At 51.7% G+C, this 24,361-nt stretch overlaps 6 protein-coding genes across 6 annotated transcripts; 5 read left to right on the top strand and 1 right to left on the bottom strand.

The window, feature by feature from the left end:
* Window positions 1-87: 87 nt before the first annotated feature.
* Window positions 88-591, top strand: VFPPC_14991 (hypothetical protein; the record flags this gene model as incomplete). Its single annotated transcript, XM_018292754.2, has 1 exon — window positions 88-591. One exon carries the CDS (start codon window positions 88-90, stop codon window positions 589-591), a length of 504 nt encoding a protein of 167 aa, XP_018135777.1.
* A 162-nt stretch (window positions 592-753) lies between these two features.
* Window positions 754-4,524, top strand: VFPPC_14992 (polyprotein; the record flags this gene model as incomplete). The annotated part of the gene is made up of 1 exon (XM_018292755.2): window positions 754-4,524. One exon carries the CDS (start codon window positions 754-756, stop codon window positions 4,522-4,524), a length of 3,771 nt encoding a protein of 1,256 aa, XP_018135778.2.
* Window positions 4,525-4,822: 298 nt separating this feature from the next.
* On the bottom strand, window positions 4,823-8,997 carry VFPPC_11986 (ATP-dependent DNA helicase PIF1; the record flags this gene model as incomplete). The annotated part of the gene is made up of 6 exons (XM_022428801.1): window positions 4,823-5,150; window positions 5,195-5,540; window positions 5,585-7,516; window positions 7,563-8,032; window positions 8,074-8,695; window positions 8,760-8,997. 6 exons carry the CDS (start codon window positions 8,995-8,997, stop codon window positions 4,823-4,825), a joined length of 3,936 nt encoding a protein of 1,311 aa, XP_022283877.1.
* A 4,517-nt stretch (window positions 8,998-13,514) lies between these two features.
* Window positions 13,515-13,721, top strand: VFPPC_17172 (hypothetical protein; the record flags this gene model as incomplete). Its single annotated transcript, XM_018294920.1, has 1 exon — window positions 13,515-13,721. One exon carries the CDS (start codon window positions 13,515-13,517, stop codon window positions 13,719-13,721), a length of 207 nt encoding a protein of 68 aa, XP_018135780.1.
* A 309-nt stretch (window positions 13,722-14,030) lies between these two features.
* On the top strand, window positions 14,031-21,736 carry VFPPC_14993 (ATP-dependent DNA helicase PIF1; the record flags this gene model as incomplete). Its single annotated transcript, XM_022428946.1, has 5 exons — window positions 14,031-15,587; window positions 15,640-16,266; window positions 16,495-17,008; window positions 17,127-20,167; window positions 20,288-21,736. 5 exons carry the CDS (start codon window positions 14,031-14,033, stop codon window positions 21,734-21,736), a joined length of 7,188 nt encoding a protein of 2,395 aa, XP_022283878.1.
* Window positions 21,737-22,556: 820 nt separating this feature from the next.
* Window positions 22,557-22,985, top strand: VFPPC_11989 (hypothetical protein; the record flags this gene model as incomplete). Its single annotated transcript, XM_018290013.1, has 1 exon — window positions 22,557-22,985. The coding sequence occupies one exon, from the start codon at window positions 22,557-22,559 to the stop codon at window positions 22,983-22,985; it is 429 nt and encodes a 142-aa protein (XP_018135782.1).
* Between the last annotated feature and the right edge of the window lie 1,376 nt (window positions 22,986-24,361).

Consider the following 24,361-nt stretch of genomic DNA (forward strand, 5'->3'; position numbering starts at 1 on the left):
TTTGCGTACGCCAGAAGTAAAGATGTCTCTGATGTACAACATGCAGATGAATGGCTGGACGATTTAGTTCAGGCTGTCAGAAAGATAATGCCAAATTGGGGTTCAACCTTTCGGGATGACCATCGACACGAGCTAGATGAAAATGATCTGAGCTACCATGAGGTAGCGGCTTCACTGCGTGAAGAAGCTCGAGATCTACGAATTTTAAAGAAGACCACCGGTCGTGTATCCAAAGGAGCTTTTGGACCAACGTTTGGGACCGATCCGGATCAATGTTCAGATGAATCTGCCGACCAGGTAAATGGCCAGAAAGGCAAATCAAAGACAATACACGAGAAGGAACAAAAAACGGACCGGCGCAAGCGAAGCAGAACCCTAGCTGACGATGCTACCTGCCAAGCCTGTGGGAGCAAGTTCCACAACCTTTCGAAGTGTTACTACATAAACCAGAGTATTGCACCACGAAGTTTTAAGGGAAATCCAACTATACGCTTAGGCATTGAAGCCCGACTGCTTAAAGATACAGCCTTTGCAGAGGAAGTCAGAAGGCACACCAAGCCTAAGGAAGAGGACAAAGAGAAACAACTTTGACTCGTACGGGGTGTTGGCAAATGTGCGGCCACATTCTTCACTGGCCATGCCCCACATACAGTGTTCGCCATCACCCAATACCCACTAAAGAACTCGGCGATCCTGGACTCTGGATCGACAATTCATATATTCAACCAGATAAGTCGTTTTAACAACTTCCGCATGGCACTACCAGGAGACTGTGTTACAGCCGGAAACCACGACGTACCAATTCAAGGATATGGTAACATAGATATAGAGGTTCAAGGCCCGACAGGGAAAACCTTGTTTAGATTGCGGGACGTAGCGTTTTGCGAACATTTCGCCGCAAACCTCGTCTCGTTGCGTCAGTTGCAAAGGTATGGCTACTGGTGGGACAACCGTCCTAACCAGAACTGCCTCCGCACTCACCACGGAAGAATTATATGCAAAATATTCGACCGCCATGATCAATATGTCCTAGAATATATTCCGGGAGACAAGTCAAAACAGTCGTTCCTTGTAAGACGGAACACATTCAATTCATGGACTGGACGGCGACCTGCCGGCGCAGATGCAAAGAAATGGCATCTTCGACTTGGTCACCCAGGTCCACAAGCCCTGGAGCACTTGGTCAATTGCTCAACGGGAGCAAGGATCAAAGGCATAACCACCACCGAATGCGATGACTGTGCTGTATCTAAGGCTAAACGGCAAGTCAGCCGCAAGCCACGGAACACAGAAAATGCACCAGGAATACGACTTGCAGTAGACTTCCATGATTTTCAGCACAACTCTCAAGGAAAACAGCATGTGATGTTGATCACTGATAGGTGGTCTGGATACATATGGGACTTCTACCTCGCTGATCGTGGAGCGGAAACCATGATTGAAGTATTCAATACTTTATTCGGCATTCTTGAAAGACGATTCCGAATTAAACCGAGTGTCATCGAGTGCGACAACGAAATATACAAAAGGAGGCTACAAGTGCGCCAGTTCTTGGAATCTCTCTTCATTGTGATCGAGCCCTCAGCCCCAGACACACAAGCTCAGAATGGCGGTGCTGAACGCTCGGGGGGCATAATCAAGAACAAGGCACGCGCAATGAGAAGCGGGGCCAGGCTACCGGTCTACTTATGGGTAGAGGTTTTCAAAGCTGCTGTATACCTATACAATCGAACACCAAAGTACATCTATAAATGGCAATCACCGTATGATCGCTTCTACACCTTCGTGGCTGAACGCGATGGTGTTGCAATTGATGGTAGAAAGCCAGATCAGAGGCATCTCCGAGTTTACGGATGCAAGGCATTCGCTATGACAAGAGAAGCCTTACGAAAATCCAACCGCCTGGAAAGAATGAATCCAAGGGCATGGATTGGTTACCTCGTCGGATACCAATCCACAAATATTTATCGGATTTGGAACCCAAAACTAGGTACCGTCATCTCCACAAGAGACGTGACATTCAATGAAGACGAATGTTTCAACGGAGACCTTAATCAAATGAGGGACGACCTCCGTCATATGAGTCGAGAAGAATTGGTTGCCATTCTTCGAGACATTGAGGAGCCGTCGAACCAGGATGATATGCAAGAGGACGTTGAAGGTGAGGATGATATTGTGTATGGTGCGGGAAATGGATGGAACATTGGTGCAATCCAGCGAGTGGATGAGCGGAGCGGGGATGAACGAACTGAGGTGCCAAGTGCACGATCAGTGGTTGACGGTTCTGGAAGAAGTGCCCAAACTGCAGCCGTGAGTCTCCCTGAAGTGTCAGAAGCACTTCCCGCGTTTGATGACTGTCCCAGTGAAGGTATCCGAACACGGACCGGCATGCCACTGGCAGAGTCAGGATCACAGGAACCTTCCAGGAAACAGGGGCAGGGTCACATCTTACCCAATTCTGGGGCTCAACAACGGCAGGATGCCGACTGTAGGGAGACGTCCCGCAGTCCGCTACCTGATGCATTTGCGAGGGAACCCCCCGAGTCGGCCAAAGAAGCCGACACGCAAGTCCAACATTATCCAACACCAGCACGGTCAGAATCTTTTCCTGCGGCCCTCATGGCATATTGCTTTGGGGATGCAAATGAAGTTCTTCAAGCTGAAGATGAAACAATCCAGCGCTCCGACATTGATGTCTGGAAGGCAGCATTCGCTGCTGGGCGACATGCAATGCCAATTGGAGTAATTGACAATAAGCAAATAGATAAAGCCAAATTTCTTCGGTCCCTCAAAAGACCGGAAAGGCGATCAGGACCAAGCGGCACACTTAATGGCCAGCCAGTTGACAAGGACAAGTTCCGGAAGCTACTGGCTAAAGCCGTGTCGCCCCACAGACGGCAAATGCCAGCTCTTCCAAGGTCGCACCATGAAGTGCTGATGCATCCAATGGAGTCAGAGTTTCTCCAAGCAGAAGCTATTCACCTTCAAAGTCATGTTGACATGAAGACGTACAAAGAAATACCCAAAGACGACCCGTCAGCAAGAGGCGAGCAAGTCTTGGACTGCATGTGGGTCTACACATACAAGTTTGACAAGCATGGTTATTTCCAGAAGTGCAAAGCACGGTTAGTTGTACGAGGAGATCAGCAAGCGAAATCCATACACGAGGATACATACGCCTCTACACTAGCTGGACGCTCATTCAGAATCCTCATGGCTATTGCTGCAAGGTTCGATCTCGAATCAGTGCAATATGATGCTGTCAATGCTTTTGTCAATGCCAAAATAAACAGAGACATATTTATGAGAATGCCTCCAGGGTACCGTAAGCCTGGAAGGATATTGAAGCTCCAAAGAGCACTATACGGATTAAGATGTTCGCCCCTGCTTTGGCAGAAAGAGCTGACAAACACCCTTGAAGAGCTTGGGTTTGAGAAGGTCCCACATGAACCTTGCTGTATGATGAAGAATGGCATCATAATATTCTTTTATGTGGACGACATCGTCCTAGCATATAAAAAGGGCAAAGAAACTGAAGCCCAAAATCTGGCTGACCGTCTGAAACAGAAATACAAACTGACCGGCGGAAACCAACTACAATGGTTCCTGGGAATAGAAATTACCCGAGACCGAGATCAGAAACTTATTTGGTTATCCCAATCTGCTTATATTGATAAGATCGCTAACTTAGCAGGGAGCGTAGATCGAAGACTGAATGTGCCCATGTCGGGACCAGAGCTCTTACCATACGAAGGAAGAGCGTCCGCCGCCTCAATACGGAAATATCAGAGGAAGATCGGATCACTGCTTTACGCAGCAGTAATAACCCGACCAGATATTGCGTTCGCAGTGTCAAGACTGGCTCGATTCAACATGAACCCTTCAAATGAACACCACGACGCAGCAGATAAGGTTCTTCAGTACTTAACACAGACGCGAACACTTGCGTTGCAACTCGGCGGAGGTGACGAGTTCCTTGTGGCAAGCGACGCATCATTCGCAGATAACTCAATTGACCGAAAGAGCTCCCAAGCGTATGTAATGAAACTCTTTGGAGGAACAATAGCCTGGAGAGCCAACAAACAGGACACCGTAACTACCTCAACGACAGAGGCAGAGCTTCTTGCAGTGTCCCAAGCGGCAAAGGAATCAATGTTTGTCAGTCGTCTGCTCAAGGAATTGAGTATTCGCCTTGACGACCAGACAATACATATTCAATGCGACAACCAGCAGACAATCAAAGTGGTCAACAAAGAGATTGGTTTACTCCAAACTAAACTTCGACACGTTGATGTCCACAACCATTGGCTCCGGCAAGAGGTGCAGAACAAGACCATTTCAGTCGAGTATATGCCAAGTAGCGAGATGATGGCAGATGGCTTAACCAAAGCTCTCACCACTCAACGCTTCAGAGAGTCTGTGGCGAGACTGGGACTAGTGGACATTGCGACGCGACTGCAGCAACGACAGCTGAATGAGATGGACGAGACTTTGCAACAGAAGCTTAACCCGCTAGAGATGTGAGAATTTTGGCGCTCAGCTTCGACCTGTCGGTCAAAGCTGGGGGGGAGTGTTGCACTAAAGTCGTGCATAATCCTGCTCCATACCGGTTAAGTGCATAATGGGGGTGTGTCGCTTGCAACACGCTTACGCGCATAAAAAGGAGAATGGAAGATCAAGCAGAATGGAACAGACAGACAACAATGAACATACTGGGCGAATGCCTACACACCCATTTAACTTTACAGTGACGCCTTTGTGAAAGTATCCACACCGTGATTCTGACAGATCTGCTGACGATGCTCGGCGACAAGGGATGGTTTTAGGTTGTTGACATGGTGAATGAAAGGTTTCGGTTACGTGTGTCTCTTTCTTGATGATCTTGGGGGCGTGAGCATCGCTGCTCATCGACTTGCAGCTTGGATCCTAGTTCAGTGCTACCTTGGCTTCTTCTGGTGATAGAGGAGGGAAACAGAACGGAAACTGCCCTTATAGCTTTTGAAACGGGCGTGAGAGAAAAGACTAGTTCAGCCGAAGGCTGTGCCTTGAGGAACGAAAGGCTCTTCTGGACGCGCAAAAAATTCTCACCACAAATTCCTCGCCTCCCATTCGTTAGAGTTTCTCGCCCTCTCATTGGCCCCTCCGCCTGCCTTGCTGTATCCCACCAAGTCCAGTCAGCCAGCCAGCCCCTTGCCCCTCCAATGCCTCTGCAACAGTCTTCTCGCTCAGCGTCCATAGCCTCGCCTGTGCAGCAGTCATCTCTTCAGGCATTATGTTGCCTACCAAGTCTCTCTCCCGCACTTTGCACAATAGCATGATGCCATCCAAGGTCCGACACCGCGACAACTGCACGTACAGGCTGTACGGGTCGCAATGCGAGGACACCACATGCCCATCAACCTTCGACGTCCGTGTCCCCCGCAGCTCCAGGGCCACCCTCTCTAGCGTCCTGCCCTGCACTTTGTAGTCTGTACATGCAAAACCCGCTGCGCATGGCAGCCCTTTCCGGCTCACGTCATTCTGTTGCCACGGCCGCTTAGCTGACACTGTATCTTGACGCTCATCGGTGTCAAGAGGATCGTGCCTGGCGGCATCCCGATGAAGTGGAACTCTTTTGTCGTCTCTGACTCCAGCAAGATCCCCGCTGGCGGCCCGAAGTGGATCGTCAAGCCGGCCGAGATCCGGTGTCCTGGATACGACTTGTCCAGGATCACCTCCACCGCCGTGTAACTGGCCCCATTCACCAGCTTTAGTCCCTGGAGTGTATTGCAATTCACAACCACTGGCATCTCTGGCACGAACATGAAGACGGCTGGTACCGGTATCGCACTGTCATCACCCTGGTTCAGCATCATGATGGCTTCTTCCTCCGTCGGCGGTCCGCCTCTCCACTTGTGCTCGGATATGAAGATGCGCATCATCGACCGCTGCTGGGTCCGGAACGCCAAACTCGCCTCCATGTTGAGGTTCCAACGGTTTCTGTTGAGCGGCGTTACCACGGTAATGCCCGTCTCCCACGGGATCCGCCTCCCCTCCTGGTAGCACCTTGAGTTAAGAAGGTCCAAGTCCGTGTGATCCTGCACACCGAGTCGGATCCTCTTTAGCAACCGCTGCAATTCCGGGTCTCCCGCGGCGCGCACTTGCTCGTCTAGCATGATAACCGTCGTGAATTTCTTCCACAGCGCGTGCGCCTTGTCATGTTGGTGCCGTTGCTCGGCCTTGAACGAGTTGTCTACGTCCCACGAGACGGCCGTGCTTGGGAGGAGGATGGACCGCTCCTGGACCGGCCGGAATTGGTGAAAATCTCCGCAGAAGAGCACGATGGGGATCCCTCCGAAATCCTGCTGCGACCCGCGCAGTCTGCAGAGCTGCTCGTTCACCGCGTGCAGCGTCCGCGCCCCGAGCATACTCACCTCATCGATGACTAGTACGTCCTTGTCTTGCCAGTCCATCCGAGACTGGCCGTCGACGAATCGCTCCGCCTGTTTGGGCAATCGTACGCCGTCGACATTCTTGGCCGTGTGGGCAGCTGCCGCGACGTCTTTTGAGAACCCGCAGGCGGAGTGGATTGTGATGCCGTTGATCCGCGCCGCTGCAGTCCCAGATGTCGCCGTGATCAGTAGACGGTTTGGTTGCTCCTTTGACTTGAACAACTCGACGAGCGCCTCGATAACTCGCGACTTGCCGGTCCCGCCCTCCCCGCCGATGAACTGGCACAGCTGACCTGTCTTATTCTTCTCGCTGCACCTTATTATATCCAGCTGGCGGCATATGATGAGAAAAGCGATCGCCTGCCTCTTGTTCAGCGTGAGCCGCGCGACCAAGCTCTTACCCGCCTCAAGGAAGGAGGTTGAGGCGCCAAATCGGATCTGCATTCCCACACTCGCCTCCGCTGCTGTTTGCTCAAAGCCCATTCCCGTCACTTGGATATCCTCTTTCCCGGCTCCCATGAGCTCACCCCGCACCGCCGCGCTTTGTATACCCTGTATCATCTTCTCCTTTTCCCTAGACGCACAGATTTGCTGCGACTTTATGGCCCGAACCTGACTCTGCAGTGGTATGGCGGTCCCGAAGAATGCCCGCCCCGATATATTTATTCGTCTTGGCCCTGGCTCGGGTATTATCGCGGACTGGAGTCCACAAGACGATGACAGCGGCGACTGCTGAAAGCGGCTGAGCTCCTGCATCATTGCTGCGATCTCTGGGAAGCCAGCCGTGACTTGGTTCACCCCGATCGTACTTCTGACGACGTCGATTAGACGCATTGTACTTTCGGTTCTGCCCGCTCGGTATACCGATCCATGGTCTTCGCCAGCCTGCCCGGCGCCATCCTCGTCGGGATGTACTGCGGTGAAGTCACCGTCACTGGATGAGGCTGCCCACTGCTTGGCATCCCGCTTTGCATCCTCAGCGGATCGTCGCAATAGTTGCACGTTATCGACGAAACATGATATTCTCGGGGCCAGGGCCGCTCGTGCCCGAGCCCATATGCAGTTGATATCACCACTTTGCTCGCCTACGAAAGACTGCCATGGCACGAACAACGCAAGATGCTGCACAGCCGCCCTTCAGCTTGGGAATTAGCCTTTTCAACACAAGTCTCTTGCTCTGTCGGCGGCAAACGCACCTTCGATAGCAAGAATCTTCGTCGTCGTCGTCAAAATCCTTGCTCAAATACCCATCGAGGCAGACAATGGCCTGCTTGCCCGGTCGTCTAAGCACCTGCACCCAACCTCTTCCAGGAGCCCACCCGCTCTGGAACGGTACTTCACCCCAGGTGGCCTGCCTCTCATCCCTGTCGATGCGTTTCAGCCTGACCAGCGAAACGTAGTCGTAGAGGCACAACCCTCCGAGGACATCTCCTCGGTGACAATATGCTTCGATGCGGCAGATTCTCTGGCCTGCTTCTTGGACAAGTATGGACTCGTCCACGGAACCGTCTGCTGTGGCTGCACCGCTTACTTCCCGAAGGTGCGGCCATTGTCTAAAGACTTGCCAGTAAAGCACCGATACGTTCAGAAACGCCCAAGCACTGGTGTTCGTCAGCTCAGTTGGGTATCCCAGGAGGTCCGCGACAACCTCGACCTGCGATAACGCCTCTCGGTAAACACGCGGTTCGCCACCTTCATCAAGAAATGTCGCGTCTTATTCTGCCGGCCGTCGTCGCCAGCAATATCGTCTTCATGAGCCTCTACGCCGTCGGCCATTCCATCGCCTGCTCGCGGGGGCAAGAGATCAGCCGCCGCAGCGACACGCTTCCATACAGGGTCCTCTATCTTGGTAGCATAATTGGTGACATAAAAGACGAGGGCCATGGTCTTACGCTGTGTGGCAATAAAGGATATGTCATGGTTGTGACGAAGCCCCACGGCAATGGCTTTATTCCACCGATTCACCATAGTGTGTGATCTTCGAATCCTCAGCACGCCGTCTCCCGTGAATGCCGTTTTGTCGACCAGCCCCCACGGCGCCTTGAAACGACAAAGATTGCCGTTCTGCCTTATTTTGCCCAGCGAGTACTTGACGCAGGTGGGGCTATGGGTATGAATCTGCGTCGCCCCAGCGCAGAAATTTGCTTCCTCGTCAAACGAGGCTGAAAATCGCTGGCCATCTCGCAGCAATTGCGATATGTCTGACATTAATGATCGCTCTGCTTGAATTGAACAGAATCCTTCTTGGTCCAGATCCTGCCTTGCTAGTCAGTTCTCAGGCCTGACGGGCCAGGGATATAGGTCAAACCCCCACCCCCTTCATGGCGCATACCTCGGAAAAGACACTGTCAACGTATTTGACGATGCGTTCTCGGTATGCCACTTGATCCTCACCTTGAATATCAGCAAGCATCGAGCTCAGATGGGCATTTCCATGCAGCCAGAGCAGCCCATGAACATGGAGCGCTCCTCGCTCGTTAGTCTCCACAGCACCATAATACTGGCTGATACGCCCAAAGACTGATTCCTCTCCCACTTTCACGTAATGTTCGAAGAATAACGTCATTTCTCGGTGGAAGAATTCAGCTGAGCTTAGGGGGTCCGAGATGGCCAGCCGCGTACGCTTAAACGCGGCGTCAAGACTCCTCAAAAAAGCCTCGGCCGCTTTAGGATCACGGGTACGGTATGCCGCCAGTCTTGAGCTTCACCGGGTTCGTGATGTCGTTAGGGTTTAACGTAAACCAGATTGCAGGTATGCCGCGATATAAAATGAGTGACTGGATCTTGCGTCGCATGCTCAGACGAAGCTCCCTCGACATGGGCTGCCGATAGCCGTACAGAGACAAGCATCTCAGGAGCTCCCTCACCCCATCGTCGGTAGTTTTGCCCCAAATCTCCAACTCCGCCCTGGCCGCCGCCAATCTGGCTACTGTCAGTGACTGCACAATGCGCTCTACCCTACGGAAATTCTTTCTCGTCACGCTGAGCATGCTTACGCGACGATTCCTCGACCGCACACCGATGTTGAACACAAGAAACGAGAAGACATTATGCGTCGCAAATCGGCCACTGTGGCGCCGCAGCACGATACCAGCCCATGCCCGAAGGCTCATATCCCGAGACGATAAGCGATCTCGCACCGCCGCCTCCTCCCTGGTACCTGTACCCCCGGAACTGGCCGCCTTTTCTGGCCTTAGGATGGCTTCCTCCGCCAGCCGTGGTCCCCCAAATCCGAACGGAAACAAGGTTGGGAACGTCTTTGCGAAGAACCAGGTGTCCAGCGAGTCGGCGAAGTCGTCACCACGGCAAACGTGCATGTACGGCTCACAGACATCTCCCCCTTGCCGCGACCCCGCCGACCTTATCCATGTCCTCGGCCCCGCAGAGTCATTCTCGTCACCGTCGCCACCCACGGCGTGCCAGGCGAAGCGGAGCTTCTCCGCATCCGACACGTCCGGCGGTCCGTCCAACGGAAACAATGCAGAAGAGCTTACCTCGTTGATTCTTTTCACGTTGTCGTCACGGCCGGGACCGCCATCACTGCCGCCATCAGTCTCGTCCGCTCCGATCCCCTCAAATTCTCGATTTTGGCTATCTGTCGGGTCTTGTCCTTGGTAGAGCTGAGCAAGAATTTCCTCAATCTCTGCAGGACTCTCCTCGTCCATAGCCCGTTCCGCTGGCGGTACAACCTGCGCCGTTCGCGTCCTCTCCCACGCAGACGGTTCGTTCCGCTCCATGCGGTCGTACACGACAGATGGCACGCCATGGGACAAGGATCCCCAACTCTCCATTTCCAATCCGTCAATCTCAATGTCGGCATAATGAAGGTTATTCTTCTTTAGCCAAGAGAGGGCTCTCTCGACGACTTGGCGCCTCACCGATAAGAGGCTTGAAAGATCGCTCGGCCCTGGCCTTTCCGCGCCCTGCCACGAGACGTGAATCTCGTCCATGACCCGCACAAGCGGGTGTGGGAGCACTTTCGTCACCAGCTTCTGCACGTTGTTCGGGAACACCGTGATGTGGCCCTTGACGTGCCGCGGATACCCGCCAACCTGCTTCTGCCTACCCGGAATACTGTATCTCGTCACAAACCGTAACACGAGTTCAACCCGATGAGCTTCTCCTCGATCGGCGTCAGACCCTTCAGCTCATCGGGAAACATGTGCTCACACCCAAGGCGGCTGTGTAGTATGGCGGCTGGCGACAGGACGCCGCCTCTTGCCAAGCAACGCACACATTCCGCGCAGGCCGAAACGGTCTCACCCACAGGAAAGCAGCTCCGACAAGAAAACACTGAACCATCAAGCCTCTCGACGTAGTCAGATGCCCATGTTTCCCATTTCACTTGCCTTAATTCTCTCTTCGTACCCTTGCGGTAGCACACCATGCAGGTCCGTATCGGCAATGTGCTCGCATCGTGGAACGCCTTGCAGAAGTCTCGCACAGTCGATACCTTTCTTTCATGCGGTATTGGCGTACACCACGTCTTCTCGTTTGACAGACTCTTCTTCACCGCAAAATCCTCCTCTAAGTAGCGCAACACGCTGGCCAAGTCCTCGGCCTGCAACTCCAGTCTCCTCTGCCCCCGGGCTCCCACTCTAATTCGTTTTCTTGGAGGTTCGTCTTGGCTAGGATAACGGCTTCTCTTTCCCTGCCGCGCATCCCATGCTGTACCCTTCGTCTCTTCTGGCCGGACAAGCCGCTTGGCGACATCTTCCGTGCTCGAGGCTCCGCTGGGCCCTGCTGTTCTCTTCCCTGGCCGTGGCCCTCGCCGTAGCTTGGGCAACGTCCTCACAATTGCTTCCGCTTGCTCTCGTCGTGAAACGTCTTCAATGGCTGATTGCTTGGGCTGGATGGATCGAAACGTGGATGTCGCATTCCCTAGTCTCTCGTATCTCGACCGTCTCCTCGGCTGCTGATCTGGGGCAGTGTGGCCGTCCACCGTATTTCTTGCCATGTCCGCAACCAATTCTGTCTCTTTGACGTTGGGTACTCCTGACGGATGGTGTATGTTGGCTCCGGAGCTTCGCCACTTGAACTATCTCGCCTGTTGACACGCGCTTCTTGGACATGGGAAACTTGCTAGGGATGACTTCTCTCATGCTACGACATTGCCATTCAGACGACGGAACGCTTTAGTGCAGCACTGAGGCGATAAGCTAACAATTCCGTACAATCCCCCATCGCCCTGCCTTTGCGTCTTGTGCAGTCTGGGTAAACAGCTTTTTCACGCCACATTTGTCGGCAGCGGCCCTTCGAACGCTGCGCTCTCTTTTCCGACCTCCAATGAAACCATGACAAGCGTCCTGCTGAAACGAAAATGGTGTCGTTATTGCTTTTTCCCACCATGGCCCTCCAGCGCACACACACACATAGACATGGACATAGCCATGGAAATCTGCGTGCTGCCCTTTCCAGGATGTACTCTTAAGCCGTTCAAACACTATGTTCCCGCCTTTGCTCGTCAGTCCCAGCAATACTTACCAGGTTCACCCTGGCTCGTGACTCACTCGCAGCGTAAAAGGGTCATTTAGAACATCAACCTGATGCCCCGACTAAACAATGCAATCAGTCCCCCTCCCGAGCGTATGCTCCATGAAGTCATTTGATAGGACATATCATATGTTTCTCCTCGCTCATCTGCAGCTGGCGGCAAACCCTTTCCATCTGGGACCTTCATTTCCGCCACTCAGTCTCCATCCCTGCGTCGGTGAGTACTTCAGCGCCTCCTCCTACATAGATTATCTCCTCAGCAGCAAACTCACCAAACCGTCCATGTCGAAACGTAATGAAAATCGAAGAGATGGAACAATCTGATGAACTTCTCATGCGGAAAAATAGACAAATCCGAAACTCGGTTGATTATCTAGTCACAAAATGATCCCAGCTTGTCTGTTCCAACACGCCATCCGCAATTTATGATCTTGTCCCCCGTTCGCTCCAGGCTCTCCCTGTCTGCGGATCTCTGGGCACACACGCCCTTTTATGAGTCTTCCAGTCCGCCTTTTGATGCTCTTTGCCGCAGTATGCCACTGCTTGGCATCTACTGCAGCACTTCACTCCCACGGTTGTACCACATACTTTGCAAAGCTTAAGCTCCATGCAACCAGTGCGGCCCAAGAACTCATCGAGAACCTCATCCTCTTGCCGCATTTCCTGCATCACCGTTTGCATTTCCTGTCTCATCTCTATCTCGCACTGCCCTCTTCCACATAGAGACGTTACCCAAACCAAAATACGAGGCTGGTCTGTGTGCAAGAAAGATATTGGGTTCTGTAGGACATCAGTCGCAAATTGCCCGCAACTTTCGCAAAATATCCCTGACGCATTTCGACACGCCGCTTGGTGCTCCTTCATGAGAGGGATCATGGCCTGGGAAAATCGTTCGTTGTATTCGCCATCTTTTCCGGCACGATTCGCCTCGGTGACAAGGCTCCGGGCGATGCTGTGGTTGTGTGTGAATTGCCTCTCTCCAAACTGGCACATGAACTCGAGTCGCACTGTAGAAGTTGCCATAATGTACAGTCGGACCCTCAAATGCCTTACTAAATATGTGCTGAGAAAAGGAAGTCATGATCAAATTACAAAGGTTTAGAAGTCAATTTCTATCTAATCTTCCCCCCATCCACCCTTAAAATTCTCATTGCTTTTTAACTCTCGCCTTGCGCTTTCATGACCAGTCGTACATCTGGGATACCCCTAGGCGCCATCGCCAATAAACGGCCCCCAATGCAAGCCACTGTCAGAAGTGGGTGCCACCAGAGACTATTTCCAACGTAAAAAAGGCTTGGTTGCAAATACCCTTAAGCCATGCAGCATATCATCGCGCACTCTAATATATATATATATTTTTCCACTTCCACCTCAAGCTTTCGTTCCTCAAGGCGCTTTGCGCAACCCCACGTGGGGTTGCCTCTCCTGTGATCTGATTGGTCCAGAATTTGTATGGTCCAATTCAAAATGAGGCGCAACTGGAGAAAGCTGCCCAAAAAGTGGTCCTAACGGCAGCCCCTGAATTGTCTACAATTTGCTTCGCTTGAGAACCTTCATTCACGCAACTCCTCTTCACGTCTTTCATGGCACATGAGTTCTGAGTCTAGTTATTCACGGGCTCGAGCCTATTCGGTTTCTATTGTCTGTGCCCGCTGTGGCGAGAAGAAACCGACGGGGGACTTCGTAAGCAAACGAAAATCTGTTGGTAACACCAAGAACTGCCTGGACTGTCGTAACCAGCGCAACTCTCATGTTAGCTCTGTCTCCTCAAGCCAAAAGACATTCAGCGCCAACTAAGTGAAGCGTTCCAGATCCAGGGACGCGATTCAGACGTTGAAGCACCTCGCTGTCAGCCCTTCTTCAAATGAGAGTCCTACTCTGAAGCAGGCTTGTCAGCAATATTAGCTTATCAATCAATATATTGATAACTATCAATATTTTCAAAATTATCAATATCAATGTTGTTCTTATCAATCAATACTTATCAATCAATATCATGTGACACCGCGAACTCGCGTTTTTCGCGTCTTTCCTGGCGCGTCTGAAGTTCTGCCTTGAGTCTCCTATCGTGTTCCTCAATCACCATAATTACTTCAAGCTTTTGCTATGGCTTCTGGAAATTTCTCCAATCGGTCTATAAGAAGCCCCTCTTCCTCCACGCCCTCCACTCCACAGACACCTACTCCTAATGCATTCTCCTTCCTCAACAGCCGTCCTCCCAAACCTGACCGTGCTCGAGAAGACATCATCTTAAAACAAAGAAAAAGACGTGCTGAGGACGTCTGGGACCACTTTCGAAAGCCACAAGAGGACGAAGACAAGAGAGGAAAGGATGGACAGTCATTAATGTACTGCAAAATTTGCAATGGAAGGTGGTCTACTGCGATTACGACAAATGCACGTGGCCATCTTGCGAACAAGCATCAAATATACATTGAGGTTGCAGAGCCAAAGGGCAAGAAACCACGCCAATTAGCCCTCGATATCTCGTTTCAAAATGCTACACAGAAGCTAGCGGAAAGGGACAGTTTCGAGTTGAGAGAGAAGCTCCGCAACGCTATTGACAGGGACGCTTTTTATGAAGCACAGATCCAGCTCATTACTCGCCGCCGGATGGCATTTAATTGTGTTGAATGGGCTGAATATCAAGCACTCCTCATGTCTATTAACCCAGAAGTCGAAAGCCTCCTTGTCGAATCACATTCAAGCATCCCAATCCATATTGAGCGCAGCTTCCGCAAGCATTATGGAACCGTCAAGAGCCGGCTCCAAAATGCTAGGTCTCAAATTCACTATAGTATCGATCTCTGGAAATCACCAAACCGCAAATCATTCCTCGGCATTTGCGCACAATTCGTTGATAATGAGTACGTTCTTCGAAAGGCGCTGTTGGCACTTCCACAGTGCCGCTTTTCACATAGTGGTGAGACAATGGCAGCCCACATTCTTGATGCGATCAAAGCTTATGAGATTGCCGAAAATACTGGATATATTGTTGGGGATAATGCTTCAAGTAATGACACTTGTGTTGCGGCCATTGGAAGAGAGCTTATCAAACTGGGAATTGAATTTGATGGGAAGAAGCGCCGTATTCGTTGTTGTGGTCACATCATCAATCTCTCTCTTGAAGCCTTTCTTTTTGCAAGCACTGTCGAAGCACTCGAAGCTGCTATCGAGGCTGCAAAGGAAGAGGCAGACCTCACCATTGTAGAGGCATTACAAGAACAACTTCGAGAAAAGCAAGGTAAGAAAGGCAAGAAGAAACGACTGGGTGATGAGGCTGGATGGCAGTCAATCAGTGCACTCAGTAATCTCCATACTATCGCCGTCTTCATTCGCTCCTCATCGATCCTTTCAGATGAATGGGAGACATTAGCCGGCAAAACGTTAGGCATTGATAATGTCACCCGATGGAATTCATGGTTTAATCTCATTAAAACAGCGGTTGAGAAGCAAGCAAAGTTGATGATCTTCTGTCAAAACCATCATAAAGAACTTGGACCAGCAGTTCTCTCGCCTCAAGATTGGGAGACTCTTAAAATTACTCTGGAGTTCTTACAGCCCTTCTCTCAAGCGACGCTTATTCAAGAGTCAAAATGGTCATCTCTTGATCAGGCACTCTGGACGATGGATGTACTGTTTAAGCATTACGAGCAAGCGAAGGTACGCTGTAACAAGTATTAACTCATTAGTATGTTGCTAATAGATAATACAGGCCAAGTACGCCCATAACTCCCATATAGTCAACTCCATCAATATGGGCTGGTACGTACTTGACAAGTATTACAAATGTTCTGACGAAGCTCCCGCCTACACTACTGCTCTCCTCCTCCACCCTATGCGCCGAAAAAAGTATATTGACCTTCATTGGGATCCATCTTGGTGTGGGCCAGCCCTCAGAGCAGCGAGGGAGGTCTGGGCAAAGTACAAAGATCTGCCACTTCAAGAAAATGCAAACCGGGGGGCGAACGGCAGCCATGAGCTCTCAGAGTTTGACAAGCTTGCGCAAGAGCTTGATGTTACTGAGGATGACGGTGAGGATGAATTTGAGAAGTTCGTTACATCGTCGCCACATAAGATTACCTGCTCCCCTTTACAATGGTGGTGTAAAGAAGAACAGAGATTGGAGTACCCTCGTCTCCACAAAATGGCTATTGACATTCTCTCTATCCCGCCAATGTCAGACGAGGCAGAACGTGTCTTTTCAGGTGTTAGACGTACAATCTCTTGGGATAGGGCAAGGCTAGGCGCTTGGATTGTGGAGATGACAGAGCTTTTAGGGAATTGGAATAAGAATGATCTTATTCGAGTTCTGCATGTACTAACTGGCGAAGATGATGAGGTAATTAGCTTTTCAGAGACTGGCGGCAATGAAATTGACATCGTCGGCGGTGACGACTCGTCACAGTAATGATACTAATGAATACCTGGACTGCTGCAACACTATCGTGATGGAGGCGAAAATCACTGGCTTCTTATCAATAATTATCAATATCAATATCAATATTGGGTAAATCCTCGATATCAATATCAATGCTAGCCTTATCAATCAATATTGATTGCTGACAAGCCTGCTCTGAAGAGAACTGAAGAAGATGCCGGTCTATCGCCTCCAAATGACAGATCCGGAACCCAGCCTACATCGTCGGAGGGGTCACGGCAATGTCATACAGCGAGGACGTTATTTGAATCCTCGATTAGCCAGCCGCGTGTAGAGCTTGGAACGCCATTGCCGCCGACCCAACGAAGCTCAGGGCTCTTCCGGACACTGGCTCCCTCACTCCCCGCACAGCGAACGAGCCATCGGATGGTCCCACTGTCTGATCCAGCTACTATCCGAAGCAGCACAACCAGTGTGGATCACGCTTACTTGGCAACTAGATACCGCAAAGGGGGGAAGGACTCGCAAGATAACCCTTCCACAGCCTGGGCGAGGGTCAAACTGGCCGCTATCCAGCGCGACCATCGTTCGCGACGCCGTGTAGGGGAAACTGTATCACTGACGCCCACCGCAGCTCAGCTGGGCAACTCTCCAGGTTCGGAAGTTGCTGGAGAAGGTATCTACCACTGTGCTGCGGCTGGCAGTAGGTTCTTCCGACTGACCATGAAAAATAGATGCGAACCATGATGGACTACGGACTCCTAGGTTTCAAGGTGGGGGCATGATATCTAAGGACAGAGACGACGGGGCCTAGTTCTCAGAGTCCCACATTGACGCCGAGGACTATGCCAACATACTTCTCTCGCCCGCTCGACCACGCAGGTATCTCGAGCAATTGGGGATCGAGCCGGATTCCGAACCGGGTGAGGAAGACGAGGACGGTGACAGGGACAATGATTCTGTGGATAGAAGCCCTCTTCGCCGTCGGCCGCTGCAGCCGTCCGCAAAGTTAAGGCGAGGCCGCCGTGGTCCCGCTCCAGGAACAGGGGGCCGGCCAAGAAGGTCTCGGAGGGAATCAGGAACACGATCGTCGAAACCGCAACGACGTCTTCGGAGTCCAGTGATAATTCCACCGGAAGAATTGGCGGTCTTCCATGCACAAGATTCGGTGTGGAATGGCGACCTCGATGCTTGCGCCTTGACCGACCGTGATAAAACCACCCTGCGCGAGTTCTGGACTAAACTTGACAATGACCAGATGGAATACTGCAGCCGATGCCGCGAGTGTTGGTTTCAGATGGAAATAGATTATGACGGTATTTGCTCGCGTTACTATCGGAAGGATGAAAAGCGTGCCCCCGACGAGCCTCATTTCTTCTCTGCCGAAAATCAACTTGACTTTGGCCCGGTACCGGCCCGATTGCCCGAGCTCACGCCTACAGAGGAATCATTGATTGCTCGCGTCCACGTCCACGTGAACATCATGCTGGTGCGAGGGCAGCAGTACAAGTATCGAGGGCATGTCGTTCACTTTCTTCGCGAAGTTGGCTTGGTGTACAACCAGCTCCCGCTCTTGCCCCCGGAGTTGAACACGGTGTTGCTGCGTCCTGCCAACACGTCTTCACACGCCAATCTCAGCCGGCAATTTACCCGCCAGTTTCGTGTGCGCCGCCAAGCGGTTATGATATGGCTTAACTACCTCCGCCATCATCATCCCGGCTATCGATGCATCGTCATCGACGATGAGCGACTGAGCCAACTGCCCGAGGACGGCAATGTGGTGGACGCCATCCCGCAAAGTCAGGTGGAAGCTGCCGATGTGGGACCGGAGGAGCATCAGGAGGCAGAGCCTGATCTAGAGGACGCGGCTGCTGTGCCTGACCTGTTGGCCAAGGACACAGAGCTCGATGCCCTGCGGTCTATTCTCGCTGGCGAACCAGAAGCGAATGCAAGGCTTCCTCTTGCCACAGGCACCCAGGGGCGGACGCAGCACGAGCTGCGGCTCCCGCATATACGGCACACACCGATCAATGAGTTCAATCGCTCTCATGCCCTGCTCTCCTTCGCATTCCCCGGCCTCTTTCCAGACGGCAGAGCCGACTTTGTGGAGCCTCGCTTGCGGTCGATTGAGTACAAGGATTACATCGAGCACGCGATGCGGTGGCACGACGGGCGTTTTGCACGGCATCCGACCTTCCGTTTTGTGGCATTCAACACCCTGATGCGGTCCCAAGCACCGGCGCGGTCGAAATTCTTTGTGAAGCAACATGATGGCACTCGAGAACCGCTCACGCGAGACCAGCTTATTCAGGCACTCGAACACAGCGAGGATCCCGAGGCGCAGGTGCTGGTCAACTCGATCACAAGGCATGCGGTGTCGATTCGCGGTACGCGACCCTTTTGGAACAGAAAGAGGCAGGACCTCGAAGCGTATGCCTACAGCCTGGGCTGCCCTGGCGCATTTATTACATTTAGCCCGGCCGACTTGCACTGGCGGAGCCTCTACCAACACATGCCCCGATATGGAGAATGGCTGCGAGCGTCCGAGCCGGGAAGGATGGCATTGTCACGACACCTATTGCGTCAGAACCCTCACATTGCTGCTTTCCACTTCTACCGCCGATACTGCTTCTTTCGAGATATCGTGTTGCGTAAGAAGTTCAACGTCACGGATTACTGGGATCGGTATAAATGGCAAGGGCGTGGTAGCCCGCACAATCACGGTCTGTACTGGATGCCGGAGAGCCCGGCCGCCGACATGGAGGACGAAGCTGCTCGTGACATATTTGCACGCACGTGGGGCTTCCACATCACGGCCGTGAACCCGGAACCCCGTAGAACTGTGCCTCAGGGGGAGGGTAATCCGCTGAGCGTAGATCCGCTGGGCGTGGAGATGACATTCCTGCGGCTCTCGCAAATTGTCAACCGCTGTCAGCGCCACGGGTGCAATACCACGTATTGCTTGCGTGTCAGAAAAGGAAGCGGTGACCTGGCCAGGGACATGGAAGGAGCTGCTGCCGATATTGAGGCGGCCAACGAGTCGAATCCCGAAAGGGAGTGCCGTTTTGACTTTCCCCGTGCCTTGCGGGAACTGGCCGCGGTCATCAGGAAGGAAGGCAAGTCGTACTACATCTTCGAGGCGGCCCGCAACGACAACCTCATGAACCACTTCAACCCTGCCATCATTCTGGGATGGCTGGCCAACATTGACGTATCTCCATGCACCAGCTTACAAGCAGTCATTACATACGCTGCCAAGTATTGCAGCAAATCGGAGAAGAAGACCGAGCCTTACTGTAAGCTTGCAGACCAGGTTTTGCCGCACACGGCACACCATCAACCCTTATTGTCCTTCTCCTCTCGTCTTATGAATAAGTTGATTGCCGAGAGAGATTACTCAGCGCAGGAAATTTCCCACTTGCTGCTCAACATCCCTCTGCAGGAAGGGACTCGGATGGTTGTGTACGTCGACTGCCGCCCGTTGGAGCAGCATGTGCGGTCGTACCGTGTCGACGATGACGTGAGTGAGGCTGTGGGCAGCTACCGGAAATATCTGCAGAGAAATGACCAGCATGAGAGTATTACTTATCTCGAGTATTTGCAATCGTACAATCTCAAGACGTGGAGGAGACTCGGTGCGAACGCGAAGAAGAGGGTTCTGTCCTACTTTCCTCGCTACAGACCTCTGGAAGCTTCAGCCCAGTTTCATGACTTCTGCCGTGTCAAGTTGATGATGGCCCATCCGCATCGCTCACCGGAGGGTTTGCTTGCTGTGGACGGGCAGTGGTTTGAGTCCTTTGTTGAAGCGTACCAGTGCTGCCGGCAGCGACACCATTTCCATGAGGACGACCATTATGGGGAGGTGGGAACAAGCGAGCTCCAGGCAGAGGACGATGAGTTTGAGCAGGAGGCGCATGAAGAGCCCATCGCAGAGGAAGACTGGCATGAACTGGCTCGCATGCTGCCAGACTGACCGCTGGAGGAAGAAGACATCGACGTACTTGGCCGGCGAGATATCGACGTGAATTATGACTGGACTCCTCACGTTGGACGGTATACCGATGATGGTATTCTCACCGGCAACTACTGGAAGCAACGCAAAGCGGGAAACCCCCTTGACCTTGATGTGGATCATCAGCCCTTGGAAGCCCGCGGTTCCTTAAATCGAGAGCAGCGCCTAGTGTACGATACGGTGATGGACCACTTTCTGAATCAGGAACCTTCCCAGCTGTTACTCCATGTGGATGGTGGCGGTGGCACGGGTAAGTCATATCTCATCAACCTGCTCTCGGCGCATCTCCAGGCCGCGACTTGCGGGAGAAGGACACCTGTCTGGCGTGCCGCACCGACGGGCGTCGCGGGGAATCAGATATCAGGCACCACTTTGCACTCGCTGCTTCACCTCCCGATCAACAAGGACTTTAGGCCGCTCTCCACCATCGACAAGGCCGAGCTCCAGAAGAAGCTGAAGGATATTCAATACCTGATTATCGCCGAGAAAAGCATGCTGGGACTGCGCCAGCTATCCTGGATCGACGACCGTCTCCGCGAGGCGTTTCCGCATAGGAACGAGGAGTTCTTTGGTGGACTCAATATCCTTTTGGTGGGCGACTTTTTTCAGCTTCCTCCTGTTCTGCAGAAACCGCTTTACTACGACAAAGAGGTGCAGGGAATAGAGATCAAGGGAAGGAACGCGTATATGCGCTTTGATAAGACTGTCTTCCTGAGCATTGTTCAGCGGCAGTGCGGCGATGACCAGGCGGCCTTTCGCAAGGCTCTCGGTGAACTGCGGCTGCTCCAACTATCTTTAGAGTCCTGGAAACTTCTCTCTGGCCGCGTGCAGGCAAAGCTAGACGATCAAGAGGTCGCCAGTTTCGCCGACGCCTTGCGGGTATACGCCACGAAAGACCGGGTGTACGAATATAATCATTACCACCTTGACCGTCTCGGCCGGCCAGTCATTCAGGTCAAGGCTAAGAACGTCGGCCCCGGTGCGGCTGCTGCTCCGGACGACAAGGCGGGTAACCTTGCGAAACAGGTCCCTGTATGCATTGGCGCCCGTCTGATGTTGACGTGCAACCTCTGGCAACAAGTTGGCCTCTGCAACGGCGCTCGTGGCACAGTGTACGACATTGGCTGGGCACCTGGGGCTGACCCCATCCGAGACCAACCGTGTGTAATCATGATGGAGTTTGACAAATACTCTGGACCGGCGTTCCTGACCACCGCGGATGGCAGGAAGATCGTTCTGATTCTGCCAGTAGACAGGGACTTCCTCGTTGGAGCCACACTTTGCACTCGCACTCAGTTTCCCCTGATCGTATGCTACGCCATTACGGTTCATAAGTCGCAGAGCATCACGGAAGACAGGATTGTGACAGATCTATTCTACCGCTTGCACCACTGCTCTAAGATGCAAGGGGTGACATAGTATTTGTATGAAATGAACTCGTCTTTTCTGCCTTTCTTCCAGGTACAAGACTGGAGGTTTGACAAGTGGAACTTTATCTGCAACCGGTAGGCGATGCTGCATGATGTAGCCTGCATCATGTTCTACGCCGCTGGCCGTCGCATCATCGTTGCTGGTTTCAACCGAGCTCGCTTGAATCAGGCCAATCCTTCATTGTAACGAATTCTTAAGCCAGACTACTGTTTTAGATTGAATGTTCAAGTCGGCAGCATAAATCGCTAACGTTCTGCTGTTTTACGCCCACACCCTCCGCCTGTGGAAAAAGACGAATTAATCAAACGGCTCATAACTATTAGTTAAGTGCCAACATCCTGTCAATTCGTTCGCCATTGAATTCAGCTCTTCGTGTTTTTATTTCGGAAGCTTATATAGGCACAGCCCTTGAGAGGCCATTGCACCTAGTCTGCGAAGACGAGTGAGATAGTTGTCACGTTATGAGACTCATTGTTAACTAAGCTCGTTTTCAAAATCATTATTCTTGTTATTCTTTCTCGTTGTCCTTCTCTTGCCAGAGGGATTCACGTCATTTATCTGAGTTCAGAAGCACAACTACCAGCCTTCTGATAAATTTCCAGGTGGTTGGCCAGCCTCTCATCTCCTGATATCTATGATTTTATGACATCTAGCAATTGCTCCAAGTTTGCTTGTTCTATCAACAGAGGCGGTTATCCGACAATCGCGCCGCTCGAGGGAATGTGACGTCTGGCAACGTGTCGGAATCCAGACAACCTCGGAATTTAAGGAACCAAAAAGATAATAATCTTCTAAGCCAAGTCGAATTATGGGGGTCAACATGCTCAATACGCAAGATCCCGCAGCACAAATAGCCTCGCCGACCAAGAACTCGTCCGCCAGCTCGAGAAAGTTGAAACTTAAAGAACAAGCTCAGTCAATCGTTCTATCTCTCGTGTCGGTGTTCAGGCTAAGCAGAAAAAATATTAATGATGTCGACGTCTCATCATCACTATCCACGCGACCAACAGAGGAGATTCGAGACGCATGGAAGCAAGGATCGAAAGTCTACACGCCAAGGCACAACACAGCTCTGTATTCTCCGGGCAAGGTGGCATACTCGCCTTACCAGCCGTTTACAACCTGTGCAGTAGTTGAATCCTGGTTGGTAACCCCACAGGAACGGAAACAGGCACACAAATTGGCGAGGAGGAACATGAGTCTTGAATTGGTCCAGGACATACACGATCAATGGTGATCAACGAACCTGCAGCGCAGGGAAAGGAACTTCGAATTAATTGCCATGTCATGATCAATTCTAGTTAGACAGATAAATTTTTCTTAACAGGACAGACTAAGACCCCGTTGCATGTTCCCGGTTTTGGTGCGCAGTATCAGTCCGCTTGTCATGGTGATGCCACGTTATGAGACTCATAATTAGCTACGTCAATTTACGTTGCCGAACACAGGCAGGCTTTTTTGGTGAAAATTGTTGTTGTCCATTTCTGTCTTCCTTCTTTTGCCAGAGGGATTCACGTCATTTATCTGAGTTCAGCAGCCTAACTACCAGCCTTGATAAAATTTCAGGTGCCTGGCCAGCCTCTCGTCTCCTGATATCTATGATTTTATGTCATCCAGCAATTACTCCAAGTCTGCTTGTTCAATCAACAGAGGCAGCCTTGTCCGACACCATGACGGCTTCCACAGTTGTGCACTGGAAACGGACTCTAATACCAACCGTATCTAGCGACGAAATTATACTCAGAGCCAGCTACATAAACCTCAACTGGTCCTCCAAGTTTCTGCCTCTTAGCTCAACAGACTTCTTAGCAATCGACTGTATATCTTCATCACTCCTAGATATCTTTGTGCACTATCCCATTCCACGAATCCACACCATGAAGCTCATCTCCACTCTTCGTGTTATGCGCACCCTCGCAGTTTCTAGTAATTACTGCCATCAATGAGCTTCAGTCGCGCAGGAGCATCACCTCCGAGTCATGGCGTGAATTGCTAAAACAGTGTTATTCTATAAATATGGACTGGAACATATGCTTGTACGTGGCTGAGTCCGATGACCCAGTCTGTTTAACGTAGCCTGAGGTCTACGGCGCGCAATGGCCGGGCCTCTAGCTGAGAGGAAATGACGGCGTAACGGGCCACTAATTGAGATGTGGACTAGAGAACTGGAGTAACTTAGTACTTTAGATGCTGCAGGCATGCTCACGAGTGTCGCGCAAATGCCGATCGACAAGGGAGCTGCGTGCATTTAAAGCACTATGGCGCAGCCTTGGACTGGTTATAAAACGATGATTGTTCTACTTTTAGTATAGCCATACTATGACAAGACAATACTTGCTACGTCTCTGGCTTTACCTTCAAAAGTGCAAAAGAGGTTATTAAAGCGCAGTTTCAGTTTCTCTTACCTTCGTATACCCGCTATGTCTTCCCTCCTATCTCGAAGGCTTTTTGATCACATAGTTACAAGCTTCTCGCTCATCCCGCAGCGAAATTCTGGGGCCACGACAGTGTCAAGGGGCACGGGACTTGTCAAGATCAGGTCGCTCATTCAAAGGAAGCACAATATGCTATTGCAAATAAATGCTGCCTCAGTCAAGCAAACATGCGAGTGTG

This window comes from Pochonia chlamydosporia (genome assembly GCF_001653235.2).
Source record: "Pochonia chlamydosporia 170 chromosome Unknown PCv3seq00025, whole genome shotgun sequence".
NCBI classification, from domain to species: Eukaryota; Fungi; Ascomycota; class Sordariomycetes; order Hypocreales; family Clavicipitaceae; genus Pochonia; species Pochonia chlamydosporia.